This window comes from Ursus americanus, chromosome X (genome assembly GCF_024610735.1).
Source record: "Ursus americanus isolate L20-20 chromosome X, mUrsAme1.1.p, whole genome shotgun sequence".
Classification (NCBI taxonomy): domain Eukaryota; kingdom Metazoa; phylum Chordata; class Mammalia; order Carnivora; family Ursidae; genus Ursus; species Ursus americanus.
Genome location: NC_142164.1, coordinates 18,020,024 through 18,046,732, shown reverse-complemented (window position 1 = coordinate 18,046,732; position 26,709 = coordinate 18,020,024). Strand labels below are relative to the sequence as shown.

General features: G+C 47.7%; 1 protein-coding gene across 1 annotated transcript in view; it reads right to left on the bottom strand.

Annotated features, from left to right (window-relative positions):
• Nucleotides 1-2,427: 2,427 nt before the first annotated feature.
• HS6ST2 (heparan sulfate 6-O-sulfotransferase 2) overlaps nucleotides 2,428-26,709 on the bottom strand; it is a 286,271-nt gene continuing 261,989 nt past the window's right edge. The window contains exon 3 of the mRNA XM_045789549.2: nucleotides 2,428-5,585. Within this exon, the coding sequence (XP_045645505.1) occupies nucleotides 4,706-5,585 (880 nt within the window). The 3' untranslated portion in view covers nucleotides 2,428-4,705. The remainder of the gene's footprint in view (nucleotides 5,586-26,709) is intronic.

Here is a 26,709-nt window from a genome sequence, read left to right as displayed (position 1 = left end):
CCAGTTGTACGGGGAAAACGTGATGCGCCGTTGAGCTTTCCAAACAAAGGGAAATTGAATAACGAGAACAACGTAGTTTCATTTTTGTTATCAATATTACGTGTGTGTCGGAGACACACACGCACACAGCGGTGGGGAGACAGAGAGAGATCTGATCTGAATGAGAATAAGACAAAGAGGTCTGGAAGAAATCACGTAATTACACCAGTTACTTGGAGGGAGGGAGAGTCGTGTAAGTAATTTCACTTTTTCCTTCACGTACCTCTATTGTTTTAGATCGAACACACACACCGAGGAACTAATTAAGCTTTTAACTTCGCGCTGCTCTCTGATACAGCCCTTGCCCTCGAGTCCCATAATCCTGAGAGAAAAGATCAGAGTCTTCGCTGTTCTCAGGCTTCATGCAGTGACTTCCATGTAGTGAGTATTCAATAAATGCTGTCTGCGGTGTTATATTATTGGACAGCGTGTCGTTTGTATCATACCCCTCTACTCTCTCCGACACTGCGCTCATTACAGACTCTGCCAGGATTTCGCTATTTGGGACATTTGGAGTGTTCTTTAGCTCAGGGGTTGCCCGATGTTTTCTCTCAAGGGCAAGGAGAGAAGTATTTCAGGCTCTTGGGGTCATAAGATCTCTGTTGCAATTTCTGCTTCCGTCGTGTGACAGCAGCCAGAGGAAATATGTAAAGAAACGGGCATGACTGAGTTCCAATAAAATTTGATTTACAGAAGCGGGTGGAGGGCCGCCTTTGGCCCCAGGCTCGCAGGGTTCGGATGCTGGCTCTAGCTGGTCGGAACAGGGTCACTGGCCCCGAGAAACAGTTGATTGACTTCGTTCTCAGGTTAGTTTTCCCCTGCAGTTCTGAGGGCTTTGCGCATATGCGAGGGTCTGACTGATGGATGATAAATCTACTTTAGAATTTCTCAGGTGTTGATGTAATTGCTTTGATGTTTAAAACTGTCGGGTTGCCTCATTCTTGCCATGTGAGAGATTAGGATGGCCTTATTCCACAGTCCTATGGGGTTACCCTTGGAGTCGGCATCCACCGTGTCTTGTTTTACTTTGTACAAAACACCGGTTTCTGTTTGTTTACTTAGTTGAATCCCTAGCCAAGACGAGAGAGAGAAGGAACTCTTCCTTAGGACAGGCCAGGAGAGCTGTGGGTCCCACACCACCACCCCCAGACTACTCTGTTCTCTTCTGTGTCTCAGGCATGGGAAGTCTGTAGGCTTTTTCAGACCCTTCACTCACTGCCTCCCCCCGCCACCCCAAAGATAGCTCCATTCGTACTTGCTTGTAACTCCTCCTGAGAAGCCTAAGTCCTTAGGAACTGGGCCAACTAGTCTTTTCTCCGTTACCGCTCCTCTCTGGGCAACCTTGATAGTCCATTTCCTAAGAAGCCAACCCTGATCTTGTGCCCTGAGCATAGTGCGGGGCTCCTACCTTTTCCCCCCTTCAGTGGGAGTGCCCTGCTCTCAAGGGAGAAGGGAAACAACTTTTATTTCCTAACTTCAAGTTCTTGGCCTCTATGTTCCTGTTCAGAGTTCTTCCCAAGGAACTTATACAATCAGGACCCTTGGCCACCCGGTTCTTGCTTAATCAACGCTCGATGGGCATCGTTTTCTAAGTATGAATAGTTTGCAGACCGAGTAAGAATTAAACCCTCCAGATTGGTAGCTTCCTTTCCCTCTACTCCATCCAACTGATATCCAACTTTTCTTTGGGAAAAGGCAAGGGCCAGTCACTCCCATCCATAGTCCTAACCGTAGGTTTGTGGCAAACTATGTACCTCGCACATAACTCGATCACTGTATGTCCCTGACTTTAAAAGCCAATATTTAAATGTTTACCTTTAACCTCTAGCCTGTGGACAGAGGGGATAGAGAAGAAATAAAGAGCACCAATTTTTCCTTCCTGCATGCTTTTAGGCGTGCAAATATCTATTTTAATAACTGTTAAATTAAAACTCACACACATTTCATTTGCATAGAGTAATGGACTGAATGTTTGGGTTCCCCCCATATCCATATGTTGAAACCTTAACCCCAATGTGATGGTATCTGGAGGTGGGGCCTTGGGGAGGGAACCAAAAAATTGGTGCAACTCCAAATAAAAGTAATTACTTTATTTACTTAAGGGTCAGGAGAGTGGAGCCCTCAGGAATGGCATCAATGTCCTTATAAGAAGAGCAACCCTTGTCTTTCCTTGACAACTTTGTCTTACTTGAAAGAGGAGACAGTGTGGGCCCCCAGAAGGAAGCCCCCAAAGCGAAGTCCGTTTTAGCATGGTAGATTAGAACGGCTCATCTCACTTGCACACCCGGTGGCCAGGAGTTCAAAAGGAAACTCCTTGAGAGAAGAGAACGTCTGCAGTGTCATGATGCCTAGCAGCCGCAACACTTAAAATCATGACATTACTCAGAGTCCATAGTTTAAACTTTATTTCATATCTATTGTTAAATTACACAAAATCAGTGAATGGTTTGTAAAGCTACACCATTGGACGGATGTTTACAGTTCAAATCACGGGATTTATAGGATGATGACAAAAACGCGTATTTATAACATCCCTTATATACAATAATCAGTATAGACAGAGAAAATGCACGTAATCTCTGCAAGCCATGCACACCACAGCATTAACACAAAAGGTTTGGGTTTTTTTTTTTTTTTTTCCTGTAACAGGCTTTTCAGCCGGCTTGGGCTCCATCCTGCTTTCCAAAGGTACCTATCCGTTTTAAGAGCAAACGTTGTCAATTAAAACTAAACAAAACTGAAATACCACAGTGAGTTACAGGATCTTTATTTCAAAAAACACAATGTACACAAAATAGTTTCACTCTGAAACACGCTGACTTCAAGGTGTGTTTGAGTTTTTTAAAAAAAAATCCCTTTCAGTTCTTCGGTTCTCAGATCCCCCAGGACTGCAATCCTGTCAGACAAAACAAACTTCAGATACAGCACGATAAAAGCCCAGCGTCAAGAAAATTTCTTTTTCGACCCAAATACTCAGCTTCTTGTCCGGCTTGTGGCCATAAGTATCACAGATGAGACTACATCATGCAGATCACCAGCAGGTTGTACAAGATGGGACTTTATCGTCACGCTGCTAAGCGTGTCGCTCCTGAAAACATCAATGCTATTCCAGTTGTCTTGTTGGATCGACAGCCAGGGGGTTCGTGTAGGTCCCTACAAAGTACAGCAAAACCCATACAATGGGAGCTGCCAGAATCACGATGCTTGCTAGCACAGTGGGTGACATGCTGCTTCTCGCCCTGCTCGATTCATACCTGATCGCCTACAAGCATTTGTGGAGACACTTAACGTGAAATCACTCTCCTCAACGCATATGCTCCTAGGACTCAACCTCACTGCAGAGCACTCTTTCTCTTTGTTCTTGTCTTAAAACAAAACCAGGTAGAGGGTTAACCCAAAGTATCGAGATACAGCGTTTGGTGTTACTGAATAACTGGCTATCCTAATGCTTATTCTACCATTTTTTTTCCGTCTTGTAATTGTTGACAATCTGTCAACACACACACACACAAAACAAATGGACTAGAAGCAGCCCAACCGGAAATGGCACAATAAGAATGCACAAAAAGTCAATAACAATTCATTCACATTGAAGTTCAATTCTATCTGGTCAAGAATAACTTCAGCAATATTTTTAGACACGTTATCCTGTTCAAGAGTTTCTTGATAAGGACCTCACTACACAAACATTGATAAGACAACTCTATAGAAAGAAAGTCCTGACTTTAATCCAGGATTATATATCACAAGAAACTCAGCAACACACCATTTAGATGATGAAGAAAGATTCTATAAATGGGTTATTTTGGAATGAGCACAACTCGCAGAAGCCTTCAGATGAATGAGAAGCAGCGCCAAAAAGATTCCAGAATTGTTGAAATTACAGTGCCCCCAAAGTGTCTGAAAATTAGATCTCTACACTGGTATTCCATTTGGGAGAAAAAGTGTTTTTGTTTACTATGAGATACACCCTGTTTAAAACCTTTAAACAGTAGAAGGTAGAAAAAGTTGTAAATTCTAAATATCTCTTAAATAACAAGATATGAATCCTCTTCTACTCAAAAAGCCAATATTTCTTACATAAAACTACCCGTGTTTGGGAGAGAAAAAACTTTGTTTCTACAGTTTGGTATGATTTACCATCACTTCTTATTCCATTTCAATAGATTCCTGGTTAAAATCAGAAGAAAATAAAATGTTTTGTGGTTAATTTTAGTTTTTTTAATGTGTGTATTCATGCTTACCCCTGGGAACACATGTTTGCTTCCAAGAGCAAGTTTTAACAGAGTATCACGAACAATTTGGAGTGTGTTTCTTTGCTATAAGCTGAATGGCCACATTTTACGTTTTCATTTTGTCTCTATAGCTAATTTAAGCATTTCTTAAAATATCCAAACAGCAATTTCTGGTGAGTCTGGTTTGGCTTTTGGGTTTTATAAATACTCCAACAAACCAAAAAGAGACAATTTAATTACATACTGAAAGTTGTTTTACCCACGCACAGTATAACATTTAATCGAAAGGCAACTGTAAAGGCAACATCTTAACTTTTTTTTAATTTCCAAGCTTAAGGAAGCAGGATGTGTTTGGAAACTCTCATGTTTTAAGATTTGCCATATCTCTACTGGCGCTTTGGGACAAGTACGCAAAGGCCTCTGGGAGCCACTTAACGCCACTTCTCTACGCTGCCTAGGTAGTCATTGGTGCCACTGCTGGTGCTGCCATCACTCTGCTCTTGACCTGGGTTCTGCTTCTGGCTTTCACGGTTCTCCTTCTGGCTCGAATTCTGGGTCAGATTCTGAATCAGATTCTGAGTTGCATTCTGATGGGCATTCGGATTTGGGTTCTGACTCTGATTCTGACTCGGATTCTGGCCCTGGCTCTGGCTCTGGCCCTGACTCTGGAAATGGGTCTGAAGGAACCTCCCCTTCAGAAATTTGCGTTGTTCCTGACGCTTCTGCCTAGCTTCCTGATGCTCCTTCTGCCTCATAAACTGATACCTTTGCAAAAAGAGGTCTTTCGCATAGCTGTACAATTCCATATCCAGAAAATTCAGTCCCTCAATCCGCTTTTGGATTTCCTCATTGATCTCTACGCTAGAGGCCCTAGTGGTATTGTATTGGGTAAATGGCGAAATAAAGTTCATGTTGAAGGTTTTCTCAAACAGGTACTGGGTCTTCCGCTGAAACTCAGTGAGGCCAAAGAACGCCATGTGCTTCAGATTCGATTTGGCACTTTCCAGGAGGACCTTGTTTCTTTGCTTTTCAGGCATGACGGAGAGGTTGTAGCAGCCGACCAGGGTCAGGTCGGACAGCATGCGCACCTGGCGGTTGTTGGCTAGATTATAGGGACAGTCCATGAACTCTTTTAGGGGGCAGCCAGACCAGTCATCGCCAGTGTAGCAGCTGGGCAGCTCTTCGGAGGTTGGGGGCCTTCCGTCACAGACGTGCAGGGATGCTTTCCATGTTGCCCCTCTCTGGACGTGCCTCCACTCACTCAAGTACCGGGACACTGGATCTCGGAGGATGGTGATGTAGTGGAAGTTCCTATGGGCAAAGCACAAAGACCACCAGTGAGTGCTACGGGTGACATAAGCACAGTCAGCGAGGTACATGGCATATGTGATGTTCGCTGGTCACTAAGAAGGGCAAAGGGGGAATGATGGTGATCTGGTGACATTTGTCCTGTGAACCGTGTTTTGGACCACCATCTGAATCCCACGAGCCCATCCAGGTAGCTAACTCTTTCCCCCAATTTGCTGGTACTGCAGCTAATGAAAGTAGGACAAGTGTAGGCCCAGGACATCATCCTTCTCATTCTTCACTCCCTCTTCCCGCTCCCCGTTTCTCTTTCTCCAACCAATGAGAAAATCCTCCCGACGACATCATTCGCTAAGCAGGCGACCACGTTATTTCATATCCCCCATAATTATTTCATATCCCCATTAACCGCTCACAAAATGGACACCAGCGGAAGCAAGTGATTTTACTGAAGTGATCATGGAGTTGATAAGTGAGCTCAAATTCTAACCTTTCTTAGTAAATATACGAAAGCATTTTCCCAATATCCAGCCTAATCAGGATACCTTATTAAAAAATAAAGCCTCATTGAAAGAATGTCGATATGATGCTTTGATTCTGGCTGTTGTCCTAACATCATGGTTCGTTGGTTATGGAAGCGGCATGCAGAGATCGGCAGAGCAGCCCGGGCCTCCGGAAATAAACACTGCGGTTAGTCACCGACTGAAATAGACATGGTAGCTGCCAGTGGCACATATGCAAGCTGCCACCTCGGTTTCAGCCTTTGCTCATGTGATAATATTCCCAGCCCAGCAAAGTTAACTCTATCAGCTCCAAAATACCCCTTTTCTTTCCCTACTGAAAGGATACCCAGGTGTCAGCAAGTGTGAAGGATCTGCCATATGGTGTCTTACCTTTAAAGGTGCAAACTGAAAAAGTTCTTTATTCAAATAGTGGACTAGCGAACACTGAACCCATACGTGCACGCACGCACAGCGGGTGCACACGCACGCACAGCGCCCCAGAAATGTCAAAGCCTAAGACGTGATCAGACATACTCAAGGGGAGAAATGACCCTGGGGTTGTGCTTTTAATTAATAAATGATTTTCTTCCCCCCACTGAGATTCAGTGGATGAAGGCTGAGGTCAAGAAGGGCACACTGTAAAGGAAAACTACAATGAACACTGACTATTAGTATTTCGTTTCTTAGAGAAAACGTGGGGAGGGGCGCCTGGGTGGCACAGCGGTTAAGCGTCTGCCTTGGCTCAGGGCGTGGTCCCGGCGTTCTGGGATCGAGCCCCACATCAGGCTCCTCTGCTATGAGCCTGCTTCTTCCTCTCCCACTCACCCTGCTTGTGTTCCCTCTCTCGCTGGCTGTCTCTCTCTCTGTCAAATAAATAAATAAAATCTTAAAAAAAAAAAAAAAGAAAACGTGGGGAATGGCTGGCGGCTTTTGTGAAATCGACTCATTCCCATCTGAGACGGTGGTGGTTCTGTACGCCTGCCAAAGGGAACCAACTCAACCACGGATGGGGCTGGGTCTGTTGGCTGATGACCTCTGCGGAAACGTTTCTCCCGAGTCTCTGGCTTCGAGCAACTTGGGCACCCCGAGGTCTACCCTACATGCCTCTATTCTGTGCATGGTGTTTCTTCTGCTGGGCATGACCTTCCTTCTGTGACTGGAAAATTCTAAACATCCTTCAAGTTGTAGTCCAAGTACGATCTCTCCTCTGAGAAAGCCGAACCCCAGCGCTTGCTGCCAGCCCTCACATCTTCCTCTGCGGCACCAGTGCACGTCCGCACTTAGCCCTTGTGAAAACACTTTGGATACTGAATTGTGACTACTTGTTTGTATTTCTGCTTAAACTATGTTTTCCAGGACAGGGACTCTGTTGTTCTCTTTTTCTAGAGCTTCTGGGGAAAAGGAGGGGGAGAGCTGGGGACCGGGAAGGCCATGCCTCATCTTACAAAACTCTGGAGAATCTTCTAAGTGCCTTGCAAATATCACAGAAAGTTTTTTCCAATTACTTTATATATTTTTTCCGGACTAAACAAGCATGGGGCACAGGAGGAGCCTCTGGGAGTGAGGATGGAGAGGATGGGGCACCTACCTCACAGCTTTTCCTAGCGCCTGACCTTGCAAGAGCCACGAAAACTCACATCTGTGAAGACCCACCGCTTAACAGCAGCTTCTGTCGCCAGCAAAGGTGACTGCTATTCCCATGGGCTTCCTCCTTCCACCCCTTGCTGTGGTATTCATTCACTCCTTCATTCAATACATATTTATCGAGCCTTTATGCCAGGCCGGAGGCAATAGCTTAGTGGCAATTAGTCTGATTATTTGGAAAAAAAAAGAAATTTATGAAGTCCAGTGACTCATTTGGATTAACCTTTCAACCAGCTTTAGCAGGCATGCATTATAATGGGGGCTGTTGGGTAGTTTAAACCCCCGTAATAAAGTCACCTTCATGCTTAGCTGACAGTGCTCCTGCCTGGCCTTGTCGTACTGGGTTAAGCCTACAGTGACATCTTCTGGTAAATCCTAGAGTGCAGCCCTGTGCCAGTGGGAGGCTCTCCTTCCTCACCACGCTCCCTTGTCTTTGGAAACAGACAGACCCCAACCACCAGGGTTAACGTCACGGCCAATGCTTTGGAAGCACCATCCTCACGTAGAAAGAGAGAGGAGGCTCCCCAGAGACGCAGAGACAGACGCCCAGGGTCTCTCACGTGATGGGCGCGTGATTCCCCTCCCCCTGAAGGTCTCCCGATGCCCATAGGAGATGAATGCAGTCCAACGTGGGGAGACTCCATCTCGACACTGCAGGGATGGTCACGGCCACAGAGAAACGAGAGGAGCCCACACGCACGCAGGCACTTGCATACACATGCATGTACCCTGCCCCCCCCCCCCCCGGTGACAGCAGCTGTCCTACGCTCCGATGATAACAGATTCGGGGATCGCCCACAGCCCACTTCCTCCAGGGAAGACAGGCCAGAGCTCCCAGGCTGCCTCAACGGGAAACACTCAATGCTGCTGGAAAGAACGATCCCGGGGGTGAAAAGGCAGACCTGCTTAAAGGTTGGTGTCCGGGAGTGTCCGGAGGCCTCCCGGATACCCTAGCGTGCTGGAGGTGGGAAGGCAGGTGAGGATAACACCTGGGAGGTTTGGTCGGGCAAAGGATCCAGGGAGCTTTGGTGTCGCGAGGGAAATGTTAGGGAAATGTCAGAGAAGCATGTCCCCAGGCAGGCCAACTGAGGATGTGACATCCCAACCCAACGGGAACGTGACGGGGCGTGGGGGGGCAAAGAGGCACAGAAACGCTAGTGGCACTCTTCCTGTGGCCAGGTCAGTGAAAGCACCTCACGTGTCCCTGGCACGGGGTGCCCACAGCACCAAGACATGGCATTTCAATAGAATGCGTTCTTTAAAAAAAAAAAAAAAATATATATATATATATATATAATTTATTTATTTATTTGACAAAGAGAGAGCACAAGCAGGGGGAGAGGCAGACAGAAGGAGAAGGAGAAGCAGGCTCCCTGCCAAGAAGGAGCCTGATGCTGGGCTCGATGCCAGGACCCTGGCATCATGACCCGAGTGGAAGCAGACACTGAACTGACTGAGCCGCCCAGGCGCCCTGCTAGGACGTGTTCTCGATGGCTGGAGCAAGCACAGATGCAGCGAACACCCCTCGCTAGCTGAGCAATAAGGGCAAGAGCTTCTGCAGCTTTACTTTGAAAAACAAGTAAGAACTAGAGGAAGCAAGAAGAGAGGAATGGAGGACGAGGCAGAAAGATGAGCGCGAGCAAAGTCACAGGGCACAGACTGGCCTGTTGTGTGTTGAAGAAGTGTATTGAAAATCTCTTACTGGGGTGGGGGGGGGCGCCTGGGTGGCTGAGTCCTCTAAGCACTTGCCTTGAGCTCAGGTCATGATCCCAGAGTCCTGGGATCGAGCCCCACGTTGGGCTCCTTGCTCAGTGCGGAGCCTGCTTCTCCCTCTGCCTGCTCTGCCCACCACTCCCCCTGCTTGTGTTCTCTCTCTCTCTCTCCAGCAAATAAGTAAATAAAATCCATTTAAAAATTAAAAAAAAAAAAAAGAAAACCTCTTACTGGGAATGAAGGGGAGTGGCAGGGGTCGAGGATGGAGGGGTAGCCACAGACCCGGCTGTGGAAGGCCTCGGACCCCCACGAAAGGATTTAGACTTCTGTAACTGACAGGGAGGCCTCGGAAGGGGTTTAAGCAGGGGAGCGCCACGATGAAACCGGTGTTTTAGCAAGCTCACGGGGTACGGGGTGTGGAGACGGAATAAGGGAAATTCGCCTATGTTACTGCAGAAAACAAGGCAAAAGAAGGAGGGCAGACGAGAGACGTTTTTAGGAGGCAGCGTTAACAGAACTTGGTGTCAAAATGAAGGCAGGGGAGAGGAAGGAGGAGGGTTAAGGATGCCTCCAGTTTCTGGCTGAAGGCCTCAGGTGCCCGGGGACACCAGGAAAGAGAGCTGAATGGACAGAGCACTGAGGGGGTGACCTGGCCTTAAGATAAAGATGTGGCGTTGCCAGCACAAAGCGGTCGTTTCAAACTGTGACAGTACATGCGGATCGAATTTTAACTCCACACGTGTGGCTTCAGGGCTTTGAAGACCGACTTTGAGTACCCAGGGGTAGCCCGAGGTTTATCTTCTTAATGCTAAATATGGTTTTCAACTATTCTGGACACTGCTTCAAGTTCCCTCACTGTCCTCTTGTTTCCCCTGAATATATTCCACTTTACTGGAACGTGTCCTCCAGGCACAGTGTGACAAGTGACAAGTAGGGACAGTCTGTCACCTCCCTCCTTCTCGACACCATTTCTCTGAGTGTGGCTTCGTATATCACATCGGCCTTTTCGGTAGGCATGCCACCCCGCTGACGCACAGTCAATGAAACTCATTCTTTTACACGTACGCCATTTTGAAACCAAATCTACTTTATCCTGGACCTGGATGTAGTTTACTTGTGGCGCTGTTTAATTTCTTCTTGTTAGAGTAAGTCTGAGCCTGTCAAAACACATCTGGACTCTGATTATATCCCCCAATATCTTCACCACATCTCCTTATTCCTTTTGGCAATGCCTGCATCCAGGCACTGATCAAAACAGAACAAGATGCAGGCAAGAGTTGCTGGAAATCTCCCTTCAGGTGGGCATTACTCCGAAGGGGGCTGCTGAACGCCTGATTTAATTTTAAATGAGTGAGCCATTTAAGATGGCTCAGCCCCAGGAAAATCACACTCCACCTGTTTCAGTTAGTAGTAATGGGACAGGAATATCTTTCGACAAAATGTGCCACTGAATTAAGATGAACAGGTGTCATATCTTTAAATTAGCATCATGACTCCCCATCAGTTACCTAGGTGAATTTAATGACCATCGTTCAGTGCCTCTGTATGCTCCTGGTGCCTTAGAGGCAGAACAACATGAAAGGTCGAGTCTGGGCCAACTTTTTTCTGTCATTGCTACGTAATTGTAGAAACAACAATAGCAACCAACAAAGAGTTGTCCAAGCATGAAACCTGGACTCCTCGATCTTGCTCACAACCACCATGTGAAACTTCCCCAAGATGCTTGCTGATTCTAGATACTAGGAGCACTCAGGTCCATCCTTTCTACCACCGTCTGGGTCCAGACCCTTAACATTTCTCTACTAGGTCACTGCTGCAGCATCTTGGCCTGCCTCCCAGCATCTGGTCTCACACCTAGCCCACCCCCTGCCCATATGGCACACATCTGACCTGTCATCCCCTAGTTAAGACCTCTTAATCCCTATCAACTAGGACATGGAGTCCAAGCTCCTTCACATGCTAGACACAGCCTCATGGGACCTGGCAACCACCTTTCTTTCCCTCCAGCCTCATCTCTATCAAGCTCCCTCTACACAAGCCTTCCTCAATCACGAGGGATTTTCCATCTCCCCCTCCGCTCCCCTATCTCTAGCTCATATGGCAATCTCTGAAGACACTCTGCTTGTCGCGGGGGGGGGGGGGCACGTGAGACCCACATCTAGCGGATGGCGTCTAGCAGTGCTGCAACACGTCCTACCACGCCGACAAAGAATCATCCAGCTCCAAATGTCAATAGTGGAGAAACCCTGCTCTGTTCCGTGCGCTCCGGGTACAGAGAAGTAATTTCGTTTTCCAAATCCGTCCCAGGCAATGACCCTACAGGCTCCTTTCCTCTGGATACGGAATGCCCACTCTTTTGAATGGCTTGTGTATTTTGTAGGTCACCTGGAAAACTCCTTCAAAACACCACACTAAGACTGCTTCCTCCATGAAGCCTTCCTCGACCTTCCTGGGCAGAGTGAACAGCCCTGGTTTTCCTCTGTCCCAGCCGTGCTGGGATCCGCCCACTGGATCACGTATTGCTACGTGCTGTGACTGTCTAGTGCTCTGTCTGCTTCCCACATTGGACTCGGAGCTCTGGGAGGGCACGGACCGCAGTTCCTTGATCAATGTAAGCTCCTCTGGGCCTGGCACAATGTTTGACAGAAAATTAGTGTTTAATAAAGGACTGTTGAATGCATGTCCGCAGCAGGAGCTGCAGAGCTTAGGGTAAGCAATAGGAAAGGCATCTTTTTCTTTGATAAGGAAAAGCCACTAGATGTCAGTATTAAATAACAGATATACCACTTTATACCTGCGATGGACCGTTGTAAGCAGATCTAGTTACACTTAGCAGTTGCCCCTGACTTTCTGTGCAGCAGCCCCCCCCCGTGAAAGAAGGCTGGAAAATTTAAGGGTATTAGATGTAAGTAAATGGATAAAAATGAGTACCATATTTTCATTTTTAACAGTTTATCCTGCCATAAGGACCCACGTTCTAAGTCACAGCATCTTAGGCTCCTTAGAGCAAGAAGAAGCCTTTGAGATGGAAAATCATCTTGGTCAAACACTTCTCTTTAGAGGTGGGAAAATCAAGGCCCTAAGAGAAACACGGGTTTGCTCATAAGACACACGTTGCTAACAGCCCTTGGGAATGGATCTAACTGCAAGGAATATTCCAGGGCTGAAGGCCCATATTTTAGCAGACCCTGCTTTGTGTCTCCCTCCACCGGCACAATAAACCAGGTCTGAAAGAACCCTCATGAAGAGGAGGCATTTGCTGCCGAGAGAGGTCACAGCCGGGAGTTACACATGAACTCCCATCTCAACCATGGAGCTGATATTATTATCGTTCTCATTTTGAGGATGAAGAAACTAAGAGAGACGTGATTGGCCCAGTGTCACAGGGCAAGTTAAGTAGGGGTGCTGAGACTGAACGCATTTCTTTCTAGAACCTGTGCTCTCCCATCTTCATGCTGGGACCCAAACCCAAGACTTCTGTTTCTGGGAACAAACTAACATCGTGGCTCAGAACCAGCAGCATCAGCACCACTCAGGAACTTGCTGGAAACGCACATTCTGGGGTCCACTCGCTGAAGAGAAAGCCAGGGGCTGGGACCCGGCCATCTGTGTCTTAGGAAGCCCTCCAGGAAATTCTGTGGCACAGGCCCGTTGAGTCTTGAGACTGTCCAGGAGCAAACCCGAGCTCCCTGCTGCACTCCACAGACAAGCCTAAGGAGGCCCATTTCGGTCCAGGAAAAGCCCAGGGCACTAGGAGGGTCATGCTGTGAACATTTACTTTCCTTTTAGGCCCCTGGTTCACGAATAAGGTTTTTCCTGCACTACTCAAAGGAAAAATAAATATCAAAGCCATTTCTTTTATGGAAGAAGGCCAACAAAACCGTACAAGTGAAGGTCATAGGAGTGATCGGTAAAAAGTTAATTTAAGAAAGGAAACAAATTCTTAGCCTGAATCAATGAGTGAACATTTTATTATACCTGTAGCTTAATTCTGTACTTTTTTTTTTAAGTTCAGCCTTTGTACATCTTGTTCTTGGAGGAATGATGAGCGGTGGAAAAATATGAACCATGGTTGGTGGTCCTAAGTAAACTCTGCAAACGAGGAGTTATATGGGACAGTGAGTCATTAATGCCGAAGGTCTGGTCTCCTTCCTCGGCTAATGATGCCTAAACCAACGGCACAGATCCTCACATTGCCTGCAAGCGGCTCTGTCAAAGCGAGGAGGACGGCGTTCAGATCAAACAACGTTAATATGTGAGCACAGACTAAATAAAAGTAGAGTTAATTGAATCAAAGGCAAATAAGCCTCCGATGGCATTGGATCCCTCAAGCCCCGGCGTTGCCATTCTAACTGCTTTTCTCAGACACTGGCAGTCCCCACAGCGGAGCTCCATCAACGCTGTGATCAGCAGTGGCAGTAGCCTCGTAGGGAGATGGGGGATTTCAAGAGGGGACAGCTTTGAGGTGGGCGGACGCTCACTGAAATGTGTCGTGTCCGGTATGTTTCTCAAGAGCCCTGTGTGGCTCGGCAGTCACGCGTTAGCTGGCGAGCAGAGGGAGCCGTCACATTTGTGTAGAGTGAGTTATTAAAGCAGTGGCACCCGGGATTTTATCTGATCATCCTCCCAGCATTAGGGAGACCTACGTGATCTGGACGCCGAACGTCTCCCTTTGCCCTTCAAATTGATGCCGTGGGCTCGTGACAAGGCCAGGCTCTTCTGGGCAACCCAGGAGAAGTAGGGAGCAAGACCAACCCTTGGGAGCCCACTGGGAGCCCTCTGATGGATAAGACCACCAAGACTTGGACTGCTGCTTTGAATGGATTGACTACAGTCCTCGGCCGGACAGAAGCATTCCAGGAAAAGCACCTGCTGGATGTGAAAGCAACTCGGAAGAAATGGAAGATCTCACCAGCAAGCCATTCAGTTCCCCTTGCACAGACTTTCCTGCTACTCGTCACACCTCACCCGAAGGAGCAGTTCTGTGTATAAAAAGTCATACTTTAATTAACACCTTAATTAACTGAGCTTTTTCCTTTGGCTAACTGAAGGCTTTTCTTTTTTTTTTTTTTTTTAACATGTCTTCCTTGTGTTTATTTCTTAAAAAATAAATCTTTTTTTTCTGCGTTGTGGCTCTTCCTCTGCCCTCAGTTCTCTTGCCTTCCAGAAGGGTCAGCCCAGTGAGGAGAGCTGGCCTGGCTAGCCGAGCAGGACCTTGTGCCCTGTGGCCCCAGGCTAGTGCTGCGCCTGAAGCTGTGTGTGTGTGTGTGTGTGTGTGTGTGTGTGTGTATGTTCTGAGGGCACACTAGACTGATGGGCTTTCATTAAGCAGAAGGATGTTTTTCTAAGCCATTCTCCTCTTTCTTTCACAAAACAGCAAAATGATGTTTCTTTCTTTGCCGAAAAGGAAGAAAAGACGATTCCTAATGCCTGTAAATTCAAACCCAACATGAAATTCTTCACACAATCAGTCCTGGTGATATTTACTTCTTTTTTAAAAAGAAATCTAGCGCCCCTCCTTCCCAAAGCCCAGTAGGCTCCCAAGTACACAAATCTAAGGATTTCTGCAAACAGAAATGAGAAAACGGAGTTCTTTAACAAGATGTGAAAATCCAGGCTTTATGACCCGTAGTCACCAGCCTTCACCCAGGGTCCACTCAAATGCTTGGTGGCATGAAAATTTCTGCAGCTTACACTGCCCCCTGACATTTTTTTTGATTCTCCCAGTATTCTGTGAGTCTCGGCTCATTAATACTCAGTGTGTTTTTGAGGTGTAAAGAAGTTTCAGAGAAAACCCCCCTCAGTGTGTGGATGAGGGAGTGGGGCCCCAGGAAGCAATATGCTCTGCCCATGTCACAGGAAGACCCGTTCTGTCATTGACTAGATAAGATCCGGCATCGCGCCTTCCCTCCCCGCCTGGGACTCCTCAGCTTCGCGAGTGTTTCCTATGTGGCATCCCTCTGTCAACTGTCATCTCCTGAGGTTGCCATTCAGGGTGGCCAGCAGGAGGGATCGGTTCTCTTCTTTCCCTCAGGAGGGTGGGCAGAGGGGAGCAGTGGCGAGCCTCAGCCCCCAGAGGACAGGAGGAGGCCAGGAAATGTCTACGTGGTTACTGTCTTGCTCCTCAGGTGAGGGTCCTTTGACTCTCTCGTCCTGGGACTCTTGTTCTTGCCCTGCCTTATACTGGAAAACTGAATTATACTGAAAATTACAAAACACGGCAAGTTCAAGGTTTCAACCAGGAAGTTGTAAAAATGGTACCTTCATGACATTCAATGCAAAGTTGGGGACATGGTGTCCTTTTAGCCCTGGAAGTAAGGGGTTTGGCCTTGCATTACTCAATCCATAACCAGTGTACCATCCCTGGGTGACCTAGAAGTGGCCATAATTAAAGCTGTGGGCTGAGTAGTGAGGAAGCCATATGCATACGGGCCTCTGCTCTCAAAGAGCTTAAACGTTAGTTGGGGAGACAGAAGCACAGCTCAGTGGGGGGCAAGGGGGCATAGTGAAAGGCTGATTGTATCGTACAGAGTCTAAGTGCACAATGAGTCAGAGAGGAGAGAGTTTATCGTGTGCTAGAGTCATCCAGGAAGTCTTCGTGGAGAAGGAGGAGGAGGAGGAGAAAGCTGACCAAGCCCTAAGGGATAGAAAGGCTTTAAGCAGGTGGGTGGTGTGCACGGTTGGAGGCGTTCTGACGTGAGCGAACAGCATAGCAGGGGGGACACTCATCAGCGTTCTGAATCTCAGTGGGTGTGGGCGACATGCCAGGCACTGTGCTGGATGATTTCTCACGGAACCCCACTATGTAAATGCCAATGCTTCCTTCGTTATGGGCCCAGCATATGTAATGATGAAGAGGGTCCATTCTCAAGCTGGACCGTCCAAGATAGCCACCGGCCGCATGTGACTGTTGAGCCTCTTGAAATGTGGCTAATCCAAAAGAAGCTGGAGACTAAGATTTCCAAGACTTGGGGGAACAGAAAACATCCCATTAATTAATGAGGATTTATATGGCTTACATGGTTGAGATGATACCATTTTTGATACATTGGGTTCAATGCAATATATTATTAAATTTAATTTCACTGTATCTTTTCACTTTTAATGTGGCTACTAGAAGATTTAAAATGACAAGTGGGCCTTCCAGTGTATTTCTGTGGGACAGTGCTACTCTATCTATAGCCGGACTGCCTGGGTTCAAATTCTAGCTCTGGCAGTTACTAGCTGTGTGGGCCTGGGCAAATAACTTAACCTCTCTGTGCTTCTGTTTTTCTCATGGATAGCCTGGGGAAAAACCATAGGGTCTCAATGAAGATAAAAATTACATACACACACACACACACACACACACACACACACACACACACACATATAAAGTTGTCAGAACCGTGCTTGGAACGTAACACTCCATGGATGTTAATTAATATGATTATTATTGTTGCTGTTAGTATACAGGTAAGGGTATTCAACCTTCCTGAAATCACAGAGCTAGTCAGTGACCGTCTGTCAGGTCTGTATGACTCCCGAGCCCAAACTCTTGCCCACTGCCCCGGTCGCTGCCCTGGTGTCTGCACCCTCACTAGCAGGGCTGAGTCTCCCGCTTGCGGGCTCTCACTGGGCTGGAAGCCTCCCGTGCGCCTGGGCACTGAGCTCAGCCTTTGGAGCTGTCAGGCAACGGCACCACTGGCCTGGCCCGAGCAGAAGTTCAAACCAGGAGGTACAGGGGCGCCTGGGTGGCTCAGTTGTTAAGCGTCTGCCTTCAGCTCAGGTCATGATCCCAGGGTCCTGGGATCGAGCTGCATGTCAGGGTCCCTGCTCAGTGGGGAGCCTGCTTCTCCCACTCCGTCTGCCCCTCTCTCTGCTTGTGGTTGGTCTCTCTGTCAAATAAATAAATAAAAATTCTTTAAAAAAACATAATTTATAAACCAGGAGGTAGCTGAATATGCCAGGATGTGAAGGGAGGTGTGGATTTCGTGGGTTCTGTAGGGCCATTACTGAGCCTTAGGGATGGAAATGGCCACGTGAGACATGGGGGCGGGGGCCGGGGGTCCAGCTGGTGACCGTTCTGGCCCCAAATTCCCATTGTGCAGACGAGGAAACCAGATAGCCAGCTCCCTTGCCATCTCCACATTGTGAGAAATCCGGAGACACATGGAATCATTTCTTTAGGGACCTCCACGAAGACAAGGAATCAAGTAACAGGGCTTTTTCACATGGTAGACAGTCAATAAATATCATTGAAGGGAATTCTGAGTGGCCTGTAACCAGTTGTACTCACTCACCTGTGCTGTCTGGGAGGCAGGCACCTCAAGCGTGCTTTGGAGAAATCGTTAGAGGAAAACGAGTCAAGATAAATGCCTGCTCTCAGCATTGTGCGATTTTCCAGAACAGCGCGGAGGGAAAGTTTCCCCCTAAATGAAAGCTGCCCTTCTAGAGCCCCGGGTTGATTTTAATGAGCTCTAATATTGTTTTAAGGCGCTGAGAGAGATGAAGTGTAAGCGCTGGCTTTGGGGGGGGGGAAGCAGATCTCGTTAACTATTTCAACTGGAAAGAATTGGAGCCATTCAGAATTTCACGGGCTGGCAGGGTCGTGCCTCCTTTCCCCGGGGAAAGGTTTTGCTGCAGGTATTCGGGCTGCAAAAGGCACAATTACTGGATCACATGGCTGTGCTGTATGTGTGTGGAAATACGCATTGTAGACGGTACCAGGCACAGCCTTGTTTCTTTACCATGATCACAGCGGGAATGGAAAAATAACTCACGAGACTCCCCCAACTCCTCTACCTGCAGAAGAATCTGGTGTTACGGTAGAGTGAGTACAGGAAGGGGCAGCGAAGCCACGAAGATCCTTCCTGAGCAGAAGGAATTTTTTTTGAAGGTTAGGTTGGCGCTAACAGCTTACAAGAGTTCTCTAAGTTCTGGGTATCACTGAGTTTGCTTTTCGTGGTGTTGATAAGAGACTTTGGAGAGCCTCATTTCCCCTTTTGGGGCAAAAAGAGAACCTACTCTGGAATTGGTGGTGTGGCCCTGGGGAGCCAGGGGGCCGAGTGTCATCCCCATCCCCTCCCAGCTCCTACAGGTCGCCAGTGAGAATCACACAGGAATGGCCTGAGTCCTAAAGAAAGATATTTTTGTACCTGTCCACAATGGGACAGAGAGGGAAAACATAGCACGTGAAACCAGACAACCACGTATGTTGTCAAATCTACGTCACAGTTCCAGTTTAGCTGTGAAAGCAGAAACATCCCACCATTTTTGATGGAGCAGAAGCCTTTTTTAAAAAAAATGGCACTTCACAAGCACCATCGTGGGCAAAATGGGGTCCGAGTTTTCTGAGAAGGACAAGAACCACCTTCGAGTCACGGTGGGGAGCAGGTCACAGAGCAGGGAACCCAAGTGCCCTGTAGCTGCCTCCCAGCACAGAGCTGAGGACCATGTCCCGTGTGTGTAAACCAGCCGACCTGTTGGAAGGCAAGGCCCCTGTAAAGGGGACTGACGGAGGCCACGCACAGACGAAGGCCACAGACCTATCTTCGGCACAGAGGAGTCCAATCACTTTACCAACGAGGATCACCCAACCCAGAGAGAAACATGGGCCTGTCTGGGGTCCCCAGGCCAGTCTATGGCAGAGCCGTGATCCAAAACCAAGTCTCTGACTCCTTCCCCAGGTTTCGAAATATCATGCTCAAGGTGACCGACAAGCAAGACTCAGCTTCAGGAAAAGGCAACCCTTCTGGCTGACGCTCACTGATGTTCCACTGCAAGCTCTGAAAGCCATAAAGAAGGACTAAAAGTCAAGAGAGAGGTCTGACTCAGGTTTTTCAACTTCAGGCAAACCCTTGGGGGTGGCACCACCCTTGGACCCTTCCGTTAATCATTCACCCTGAAGACATGTCCCTGGGGAGTCCGACTCACTAACGTGCTGCACGGGTCACCTCCACCGCCTTCCCTCCGGGCTCGGCTTTTTTTCCTGGTAATGACGTTAATTCTCTGAGATAGTGACCCATGGTAAGTTGGATTTAAGGCCACAGGTGATTACTCTAAATGACATTCTACTTCCCACAGTGACTTTTCAGAAAAGTCATCCGAAGAAAAGCACTGGTATCACCGGGAGAAGGAGGGAGGGAGGGAGGGAGGAGGGAGGGCTAATAACAATCAGAAGTTTCATGGGACATGACGAATGGCTCACAGTCCTTATATTTTTAGTTCCTCACAGAATCCAAGTATACAGGACAAAAATAGAGCTACCATTTACAGAGGAGGAACGTGAACTCTGGTCTTTTCCGCATGATTCTCTGCTGCCCGTTAAGCCCCCAAAGGATATCTGAACAGTTCTCTTGTTTTGTCTTTCTAACCAGGCTGTACATTCCTCAGAGGTCAATAATACCTGGTAACTACCTCTCCTCTCTCTCGGCACTGGGCCCAGCACCTACGGGAACACAGACTGGTGGGTCAGCTGATGGAAGGTCTACTGTGAAGCTTTGGAATTGGCTGGGATGCTCCTTTTTGCCCTGTCCTATGGGTCCCAGTGTTGGCCTTTCCCGGCCGGGACAGACGGTTGCCCACATGAAGCCACCTGAAGGGTGAAGAAGGCCCCTTCCCCTCAAACACTTGCCCCCTGAGGCCTGAAATCCCACCCTGGGTTACTATTTCTTTTGTCCTTCATCCCCCCCTCATCCCGCATCTCTCCCCTTCCTCCAGCTCTGCCAGGCTCTTTCTGCTTTCTGCTCGAAATCTTAGATCTAGAAAGAAAGTGCTTAGAGACACTCCTTTTCATCAAGGTGTCTGCTTGATTTCCATTTTGGAGAGGCTTTCCCTGAGGAGCAAGGCTTGTCCTCTTCACTTACGGGAGGATTCCCGGCACTAAGGGGCAGGTGCCGTCCTGAAATCCCAGCGGCTAGGCGACTGGCCCCTGGGGGCCAGGGAAAGTCACAACCAGGACGCCTGATCTTTTTGCTCCAAGAAAGTATAGGAATTGAAACTGGGGCCACTGGGTGACAGTGCTGATCAAACTTCTTTTCCTTTTCAAAATCATGAATCAGTCAGCAACACACTAAGTTAAAACAAGATCTGATCTCCCTAATGCTATTTTTTATATCCTGTTGTTCCCCTACCCCGCCTCCTTCCATTTAGCATCTCACGAGTCACGGTGTTACTAGAAACGAGTGCAGGAGAACACATCGATCTTCATCTTGTGCGTGGTGGGAAAAATGTGTTGACCGCTGGAATATGGGCAGGTACCTTTTGGAGAGGTCAGTGTGGCTGCATTTCAGTGAAAAACATCCCGCAGGTGACAAGTGAGTCACTTCTGAGGTTCTCCAGCAATTCGAAATATGTATATTTCTCAGTTCGTTCTCAAGGATTAAAGAGCTGCTATTCCAAGTCTTTTTGAAGGCATAGCACCCTCTGTCTTCCTCTAGAAAGTTCTCTGAGGCAAAGATTCTTTGAACAAAGCACATTTTCTCCCTGTCTCGTTAGAGCCTGCCAACGTGCCAGTCTACTTCATAGATGCAGATATTACTGCACGGAGGGGAAAGGTCACAGAGCTAGTAGGCGATCGAGTTACATAGGTCTGAAACTCACGTCTAGACATCCAGACTCGTTTTGCTACCCCATGCCACTTCGCTCATTTATTCGAGAATGAAAGGAATGCTGTGCACAGCAGTGCAGGGCTTTCTGCAATGCCCTGCGGGCGGGGTGTGCAACTGGGACCAGCCGTGCGGGGTGGCAAGATTTTCAGGGGTGCTGGGGAGCACAGGCCCTCCCTCTCACAGTTGGCCGGGAAACCACAACATAATGTTTACTCCTTTGGCTTAAAGATCTGCCCTCTTTGTGTGGGGTGGGGAGCAGGGGAGGGGGGAGAGGGTCCTAAGTCGTGAAGACTTAGCAGTCATTTAGATGGGGGGGCTTTAATAATCAGCTCCCACATTGGGGAGGTGGAAGGGGGTGTGCAGAGACACGCACTGGGTTCTGAGGAAGGAAAAGGAGGCTGAGAACAAAACCGGAGGACACCAAAGGCAAATTTGGCTGCCTTATAATTTTGCTGGGGCTGAGGACCTGTCAAGAGTCTCTGGTTTAAAAGTCAATGTGAAGCAAAAATAGGAAGGGTAAAGCACAAGGCTTTGCAGAGAAAATTAGCAGACTGAGTTTTAGGTGAATACTGTCCCTGATTTATGGCTCAGTTACGGGTCCAGTCGTATCTTCCATCCTGGCACTGCTCCCCTGCGCCCTGACTCCCACACTCGGAACATCAGACGCCTTTGTTTCTGCTGCCCCACCAGGCACAGCGTCACCTGTTCCTCACTACTTGGTTCTCCAAACAGGGCTGTAGGGCTGTCTTCTCCACGCTTCCTTCCTCCTGATGTTTGCAGCTGCGGCCGCCAGGCCTTCCTCTGAGCCTCCAGAAAGGAGGACTCTCGGGGACCCCGTTCATCGGACGTCAAAATGTAAGCTATTCGTGTCTAAGGGTTCTCTTCCCTCCAAGGCTGTGGGCGCCTTCAAAAGAGGGCAGGGCCAAGTTTGTGCCTCTTCTCCTCTCCCCCTGGACCGGCTCAGTTGGCCCAGAGTCTCGAGAAACAGCCGACCATTGATAAATGCTTCATAGTTAAGAGCTCTGTCTCTGGAGCCAGAGAGTTCTGGAAGCCAGCCCCAGCTTCTGTAACCTTGTGCAAATGACTTAAGCTCTCCAAATCTTGGTTTCCTCATCTGCAAGCACCCACTTCCCAGTGGTGTGATTTTTCAAGGAGATAGAGAGAGAGCGCTGAGCGCCGTGCAGGACACCCGGGTCTGCATCCCACAATTAGTGGCTGTGAATATTATTTTTTTCTCTTACCGAAATGTACAATCCTCTCAGGCTCCCTTTAGCAATAACCCCACAGAGCCGTTTCCCCAGAAGCAAAGGGAATCGTGTTGGGGGGGGATGTTAAATGCCCTGACTCCTACTATTTTTACAATAACATCTACCCCCACCACCAGGCAGGGAAAGACAGTAACTGGTTTCAACTTGAATCCAGTATTTCTGTGGCCCACGCGCCGAAGGCCGCTGAAGCCTCCCTTCCCTGAGCAGTGGTTTGTGGAGATGGAATAGCGGCAGTTTTTCATTTTCCAGAGTCCACTCACCCTTCCAAGAATCTCAATGCCTCATTGATTCATAATACAGTGCATAAAGATTTCATTTTTCCTGCCCACAGTGATACATTATGGAGGCAATCTGTTTTGCCACTGAAAAGTTTGCTTAGTAGAAAAATTTGGAGTTTTGACATTCAGGAAATTACAGTCATCTGTAAAACACGATTGATATGCCAAGGCTAACATTTTCATTGCACTTGCAGAGCCAGAATAGCTACGGTAAAATATGTGTTGCCCCCCACACACTTTGAGATCTTTTACGGAAACATTAGTTAGCACCGAGAACCCCTCCCCGGGCTCCAGGACTGTCCCGGCCACAAGGAGCCCACCACTGACCAAACTAAGATTCTGGTTCTCAGACAAAGCAATGGCCTGACACTTCCGACCCGGTCTTGGGTTGAGGGCTGGAGTTATGGTTTCACATGTCACCATGTTAGGCGCGAGAAAAACCCGAGAAAAATGAGTTCAAAAATTCCATCTCCTTTGCAGAATTGTTAGGCAGCCGTGAAAGGCACAGGCATATAATACGCAGAGCTAGAACTTGAAAGCTTACAATAAAGAAATCAGTGTTCTATATCTGCTTACATTTTAAATGTGCTCTCTCTATTTTTTATGCTCTTTGTCTCTTCCCAGGTACACTTTTCAGTGTTCAGTGGCCTCGGAAGACCAAGTCTCCGGAGCTAGCCACCTGTTAAAAACTGATTGCATTTATCATTCCGAAATCAAATGTTGAAATCAACTGGGCCGAGGAGTGTGGATGATCTTTATGACCATATAGAAGGAGCTGCCCATCCGGAGTCGGGTTTGCCTGGGTTATGGGCAGTTTTTCCTTGGTCCTCGGCCACTGAGACCCATGAGAAGTACACATGCAAACTGCGTGATTCTGGGGGGCAAGGGGACAGGTGCCCGCTGCCTTGACGTTGGAAATGGCTTAGAGTGGTTCCCTACCCAACCACGGCTCAGCTTCTTCAGGTGTTGAGGAAAGCATTCTGCACAAAACAGGGAAGTCCCACTCGTGGATCAAGCACCCATAATCAAATAATGACAGCAGGGGCACACTGACGCTTTACTGCATGGCAGGCCCGAGTCTCAGTGATTAACCTGGGGTATTTCGTTCAATGATTATCGCCACTTATGAGGCAGGTGAGAGTATTATATTCCTCTTTTTATGGCTGAAGACACTGAGGCACAGAAAAGTCGGACAACTCTCCCAGAGTCACACAGCTCGTAAGAGGTAGAGCTGGGATACCAAGCTCCCAACACAGTGACTTCAGAGCTCATGTTCTTAACCCCTGGCCATACAATGCCCTGCTTAAATGGGGTTTTTTTGGGGGGAAGCCCTCTCTTATCAGACATGTGGCTGGATTCTTCAAGTGTCCCATGCCTGTAGTAGCATGGCTTTCCTGTCCTCTTGAAACTCTTGGAAAAGTTGATTTTCGAATTTACAAAGCACTCTCCTCCTATCTCCCGCCCCCCCCCAAGCTTCTTGCAGCTAACAGCTTAGCGTCATTCATTCCCTAACCGTGGCTGAACAGATGTGAGAGGGCCGAAGGAAAAGTGACTTCTCAAAGGGGTGTTGAGTTTCCACTTGCCCTCCACTGGCTTACGTTTTAAGTACCCCAGAGTCAGGGTTCCTGGGCCCCATTGCTACCCTCTAGGCCTTATTTAAGCTGATCAAGTAGCTGATTGAGGGAGACTGAAAGATAGCGGAGCAAAGAGAACACATCAGGAAAACAGAATGAGGGGAAGTACAAGTAAGGAGAGGGGGAGAAGATGGACAGGAAGAAAGGGGAGCCAAAGGGTCAGTAAGGACAAAAAAGGATGAAGGGAGAGTGGGGAAAAGAGCAGAGAGGGAGGACTCCCAGAGAATAAAAAGGAAGAGGTGACATCAGGGGTGTCAGGGATGACAGGGTTGTCCGAGGTGATGTCTCATCTCCTCCCACAGCTGTCCTTGGCCACTCGGGCACCACCAAAAGGGTCTTACATTGCATGGGGCTCCGTTCAGAAGACCTCGCTCTTTCCCTTCTCTGAGTCCCAAGTGCACTCAGAGTCTGTACTTGACTCTTTTCCTTAAATTTTTACACATGTGGTTTTTTGTTTGTTTGTTTGTTTTTGGTCTGGGACTAGGCTGTATGCTCTTAGGGGTTGGGGCTGACTCTCACAGGGTGATTTGTGTCCCCAAACCTCTCTCCACCATTATAGGAAATCCTCTGTGCGTTAAGGTAACTCACATATTAAGCCTCTTACCATCACTAGTTCATATTTATTACCACGTGCTTTATTGGAAAGTAAATAAATATCCTTACAGGTATGGGATACACAGGGAAATCGTCTATGGGAGGAAAGGCACTGTTTGGAGATTGCAGATGCTGGGGGAGGGAACCCAAAGGACACCCAGGGAAGAACGGACTAAGTACCCCAACACTTCACTCACCTAACGATTCCCCCAGAGTTTACCTACTGTATAAACCAAGAGATCCCGGATATACTCATTTCCTTATATAATCATTCGTCTCTATTTATATGATACATGCACTCAACTTTAAGAAATAGTGCTTAAATACTTCTAGGCATGCATAAGAAAGCCTTTTGGAAGTCATTTCAAATCCTTTCTGGAAGTAGGCGGGGTATTTTAAAAAAAGTGGTGCAAAAATAGAAAGCCTTTCCCCCTTTGTTTATCTTCAGGATGTCTTACAAGTTGATTTAGAGGCTCTGTGACTCGTGACTCACACATTTGGCTTGCGGCAGGTTCTGAAATCCAGACTCCATAAAACGACCTCACATATTATGAGAAAATGGCAGACGCACTCTCCCCCAGAGGGTTCCCGCGCTCACCGCCAGCCTTGCCGGCCTGCTGATCCCACCCGAAGCACCGAGGATGCTGCCTGGGCTATTCGAGTGCCCGCTTCCTGCAGGGTGAGGCACGCGACTGTCACCCCCAAGGGGCCATTTTCAGCTAAGACTCTCACAACCGCTATGGGTTGTCCAGAGGGGGAAGGATTTGGAAGACGGGCAAAAGACAGACATCCATAGTGCCCTGATCCCACTTAATTAAGTGGGCTTTCCTTTTCAGTCCCTCCTGCCCCAAACCTACACTGACTGGGCCCATTGCTCTTTCACGGGTCTTCAGGACCTCAAGAAAGCAAGGCCTCTGGAGGGCTCTCAAGGTGCTAGCCAGGGGGCTGCTCCAACACGCCTCTCCCGGGAGCTTCCAGGCTATTCTTTCTATCCCATCCCCCTCCACAGAGTCTCTAGCTTCATAGATTCAGTCCCTCCCTTACGCACTTAGCAATTTTCTTCATTCTGGTCCCTAGATAGTTTCTTTCACATCTCTCCTTGTTGTTCTGTTTCCTCCACCTCCAGGGTGATCGATGACCCAATAGGCATTTACATTTACAAAGCAATTGCATTTACATAAGATAACTCTTATCTACAGCCCAAAGAGGCACAAGTAAAACACATATATAATAGAGAGAACGCCAATTCATCACCCACATTTACAGTGCCTTCCGACAGGATAGACTGTCCTAGGAACTGGTGTATGAGGGGAGAGAGCCCTGTAAAATTTATCACTAAAGGTAATCAATGACTTCCAACTCATGCGCTCCACGCCTCAAGGTGAAAATACACCACAAGTATGGGGAAAGCATATATACTCCTTAAAGTTCGCTGAATTTCATTTGAGCCTTCATTGATTTCATTTAATACAGGATTATATAATCAGGAAGTCAGTAGCAACTGAAAATACCAAGCCTAGCCTTCACCCATCAGGGTATTTTGGTAATATCTAGTAATGGCAGGAGACTCTCATTTAATTGAATTGGAAATGCAACATATATTAGCTTACAGAAACTTAATCAGTGTGATCAAATTAAAACGGGCCACTCAGACATACCATCCTGATTAAGGCACTTGCGAACACTCCACAATTACCAGAGATTTGTGGTGTTAATGATTCAAACTCAGGTTTTTTTCTCTGGGGATTCGGTCCAAACTCTTTTTCACTAGACAATTAGAAAACTCCATCCTTTATTTTGAAAAATGTTACAATAGCATTATTGACATTAATTCTCAAAGAATGCAGAAGAGGAAATAGCACATGTTGGGAATTTTTTTTCCCTTTAACATTCATTGCCTTTTCT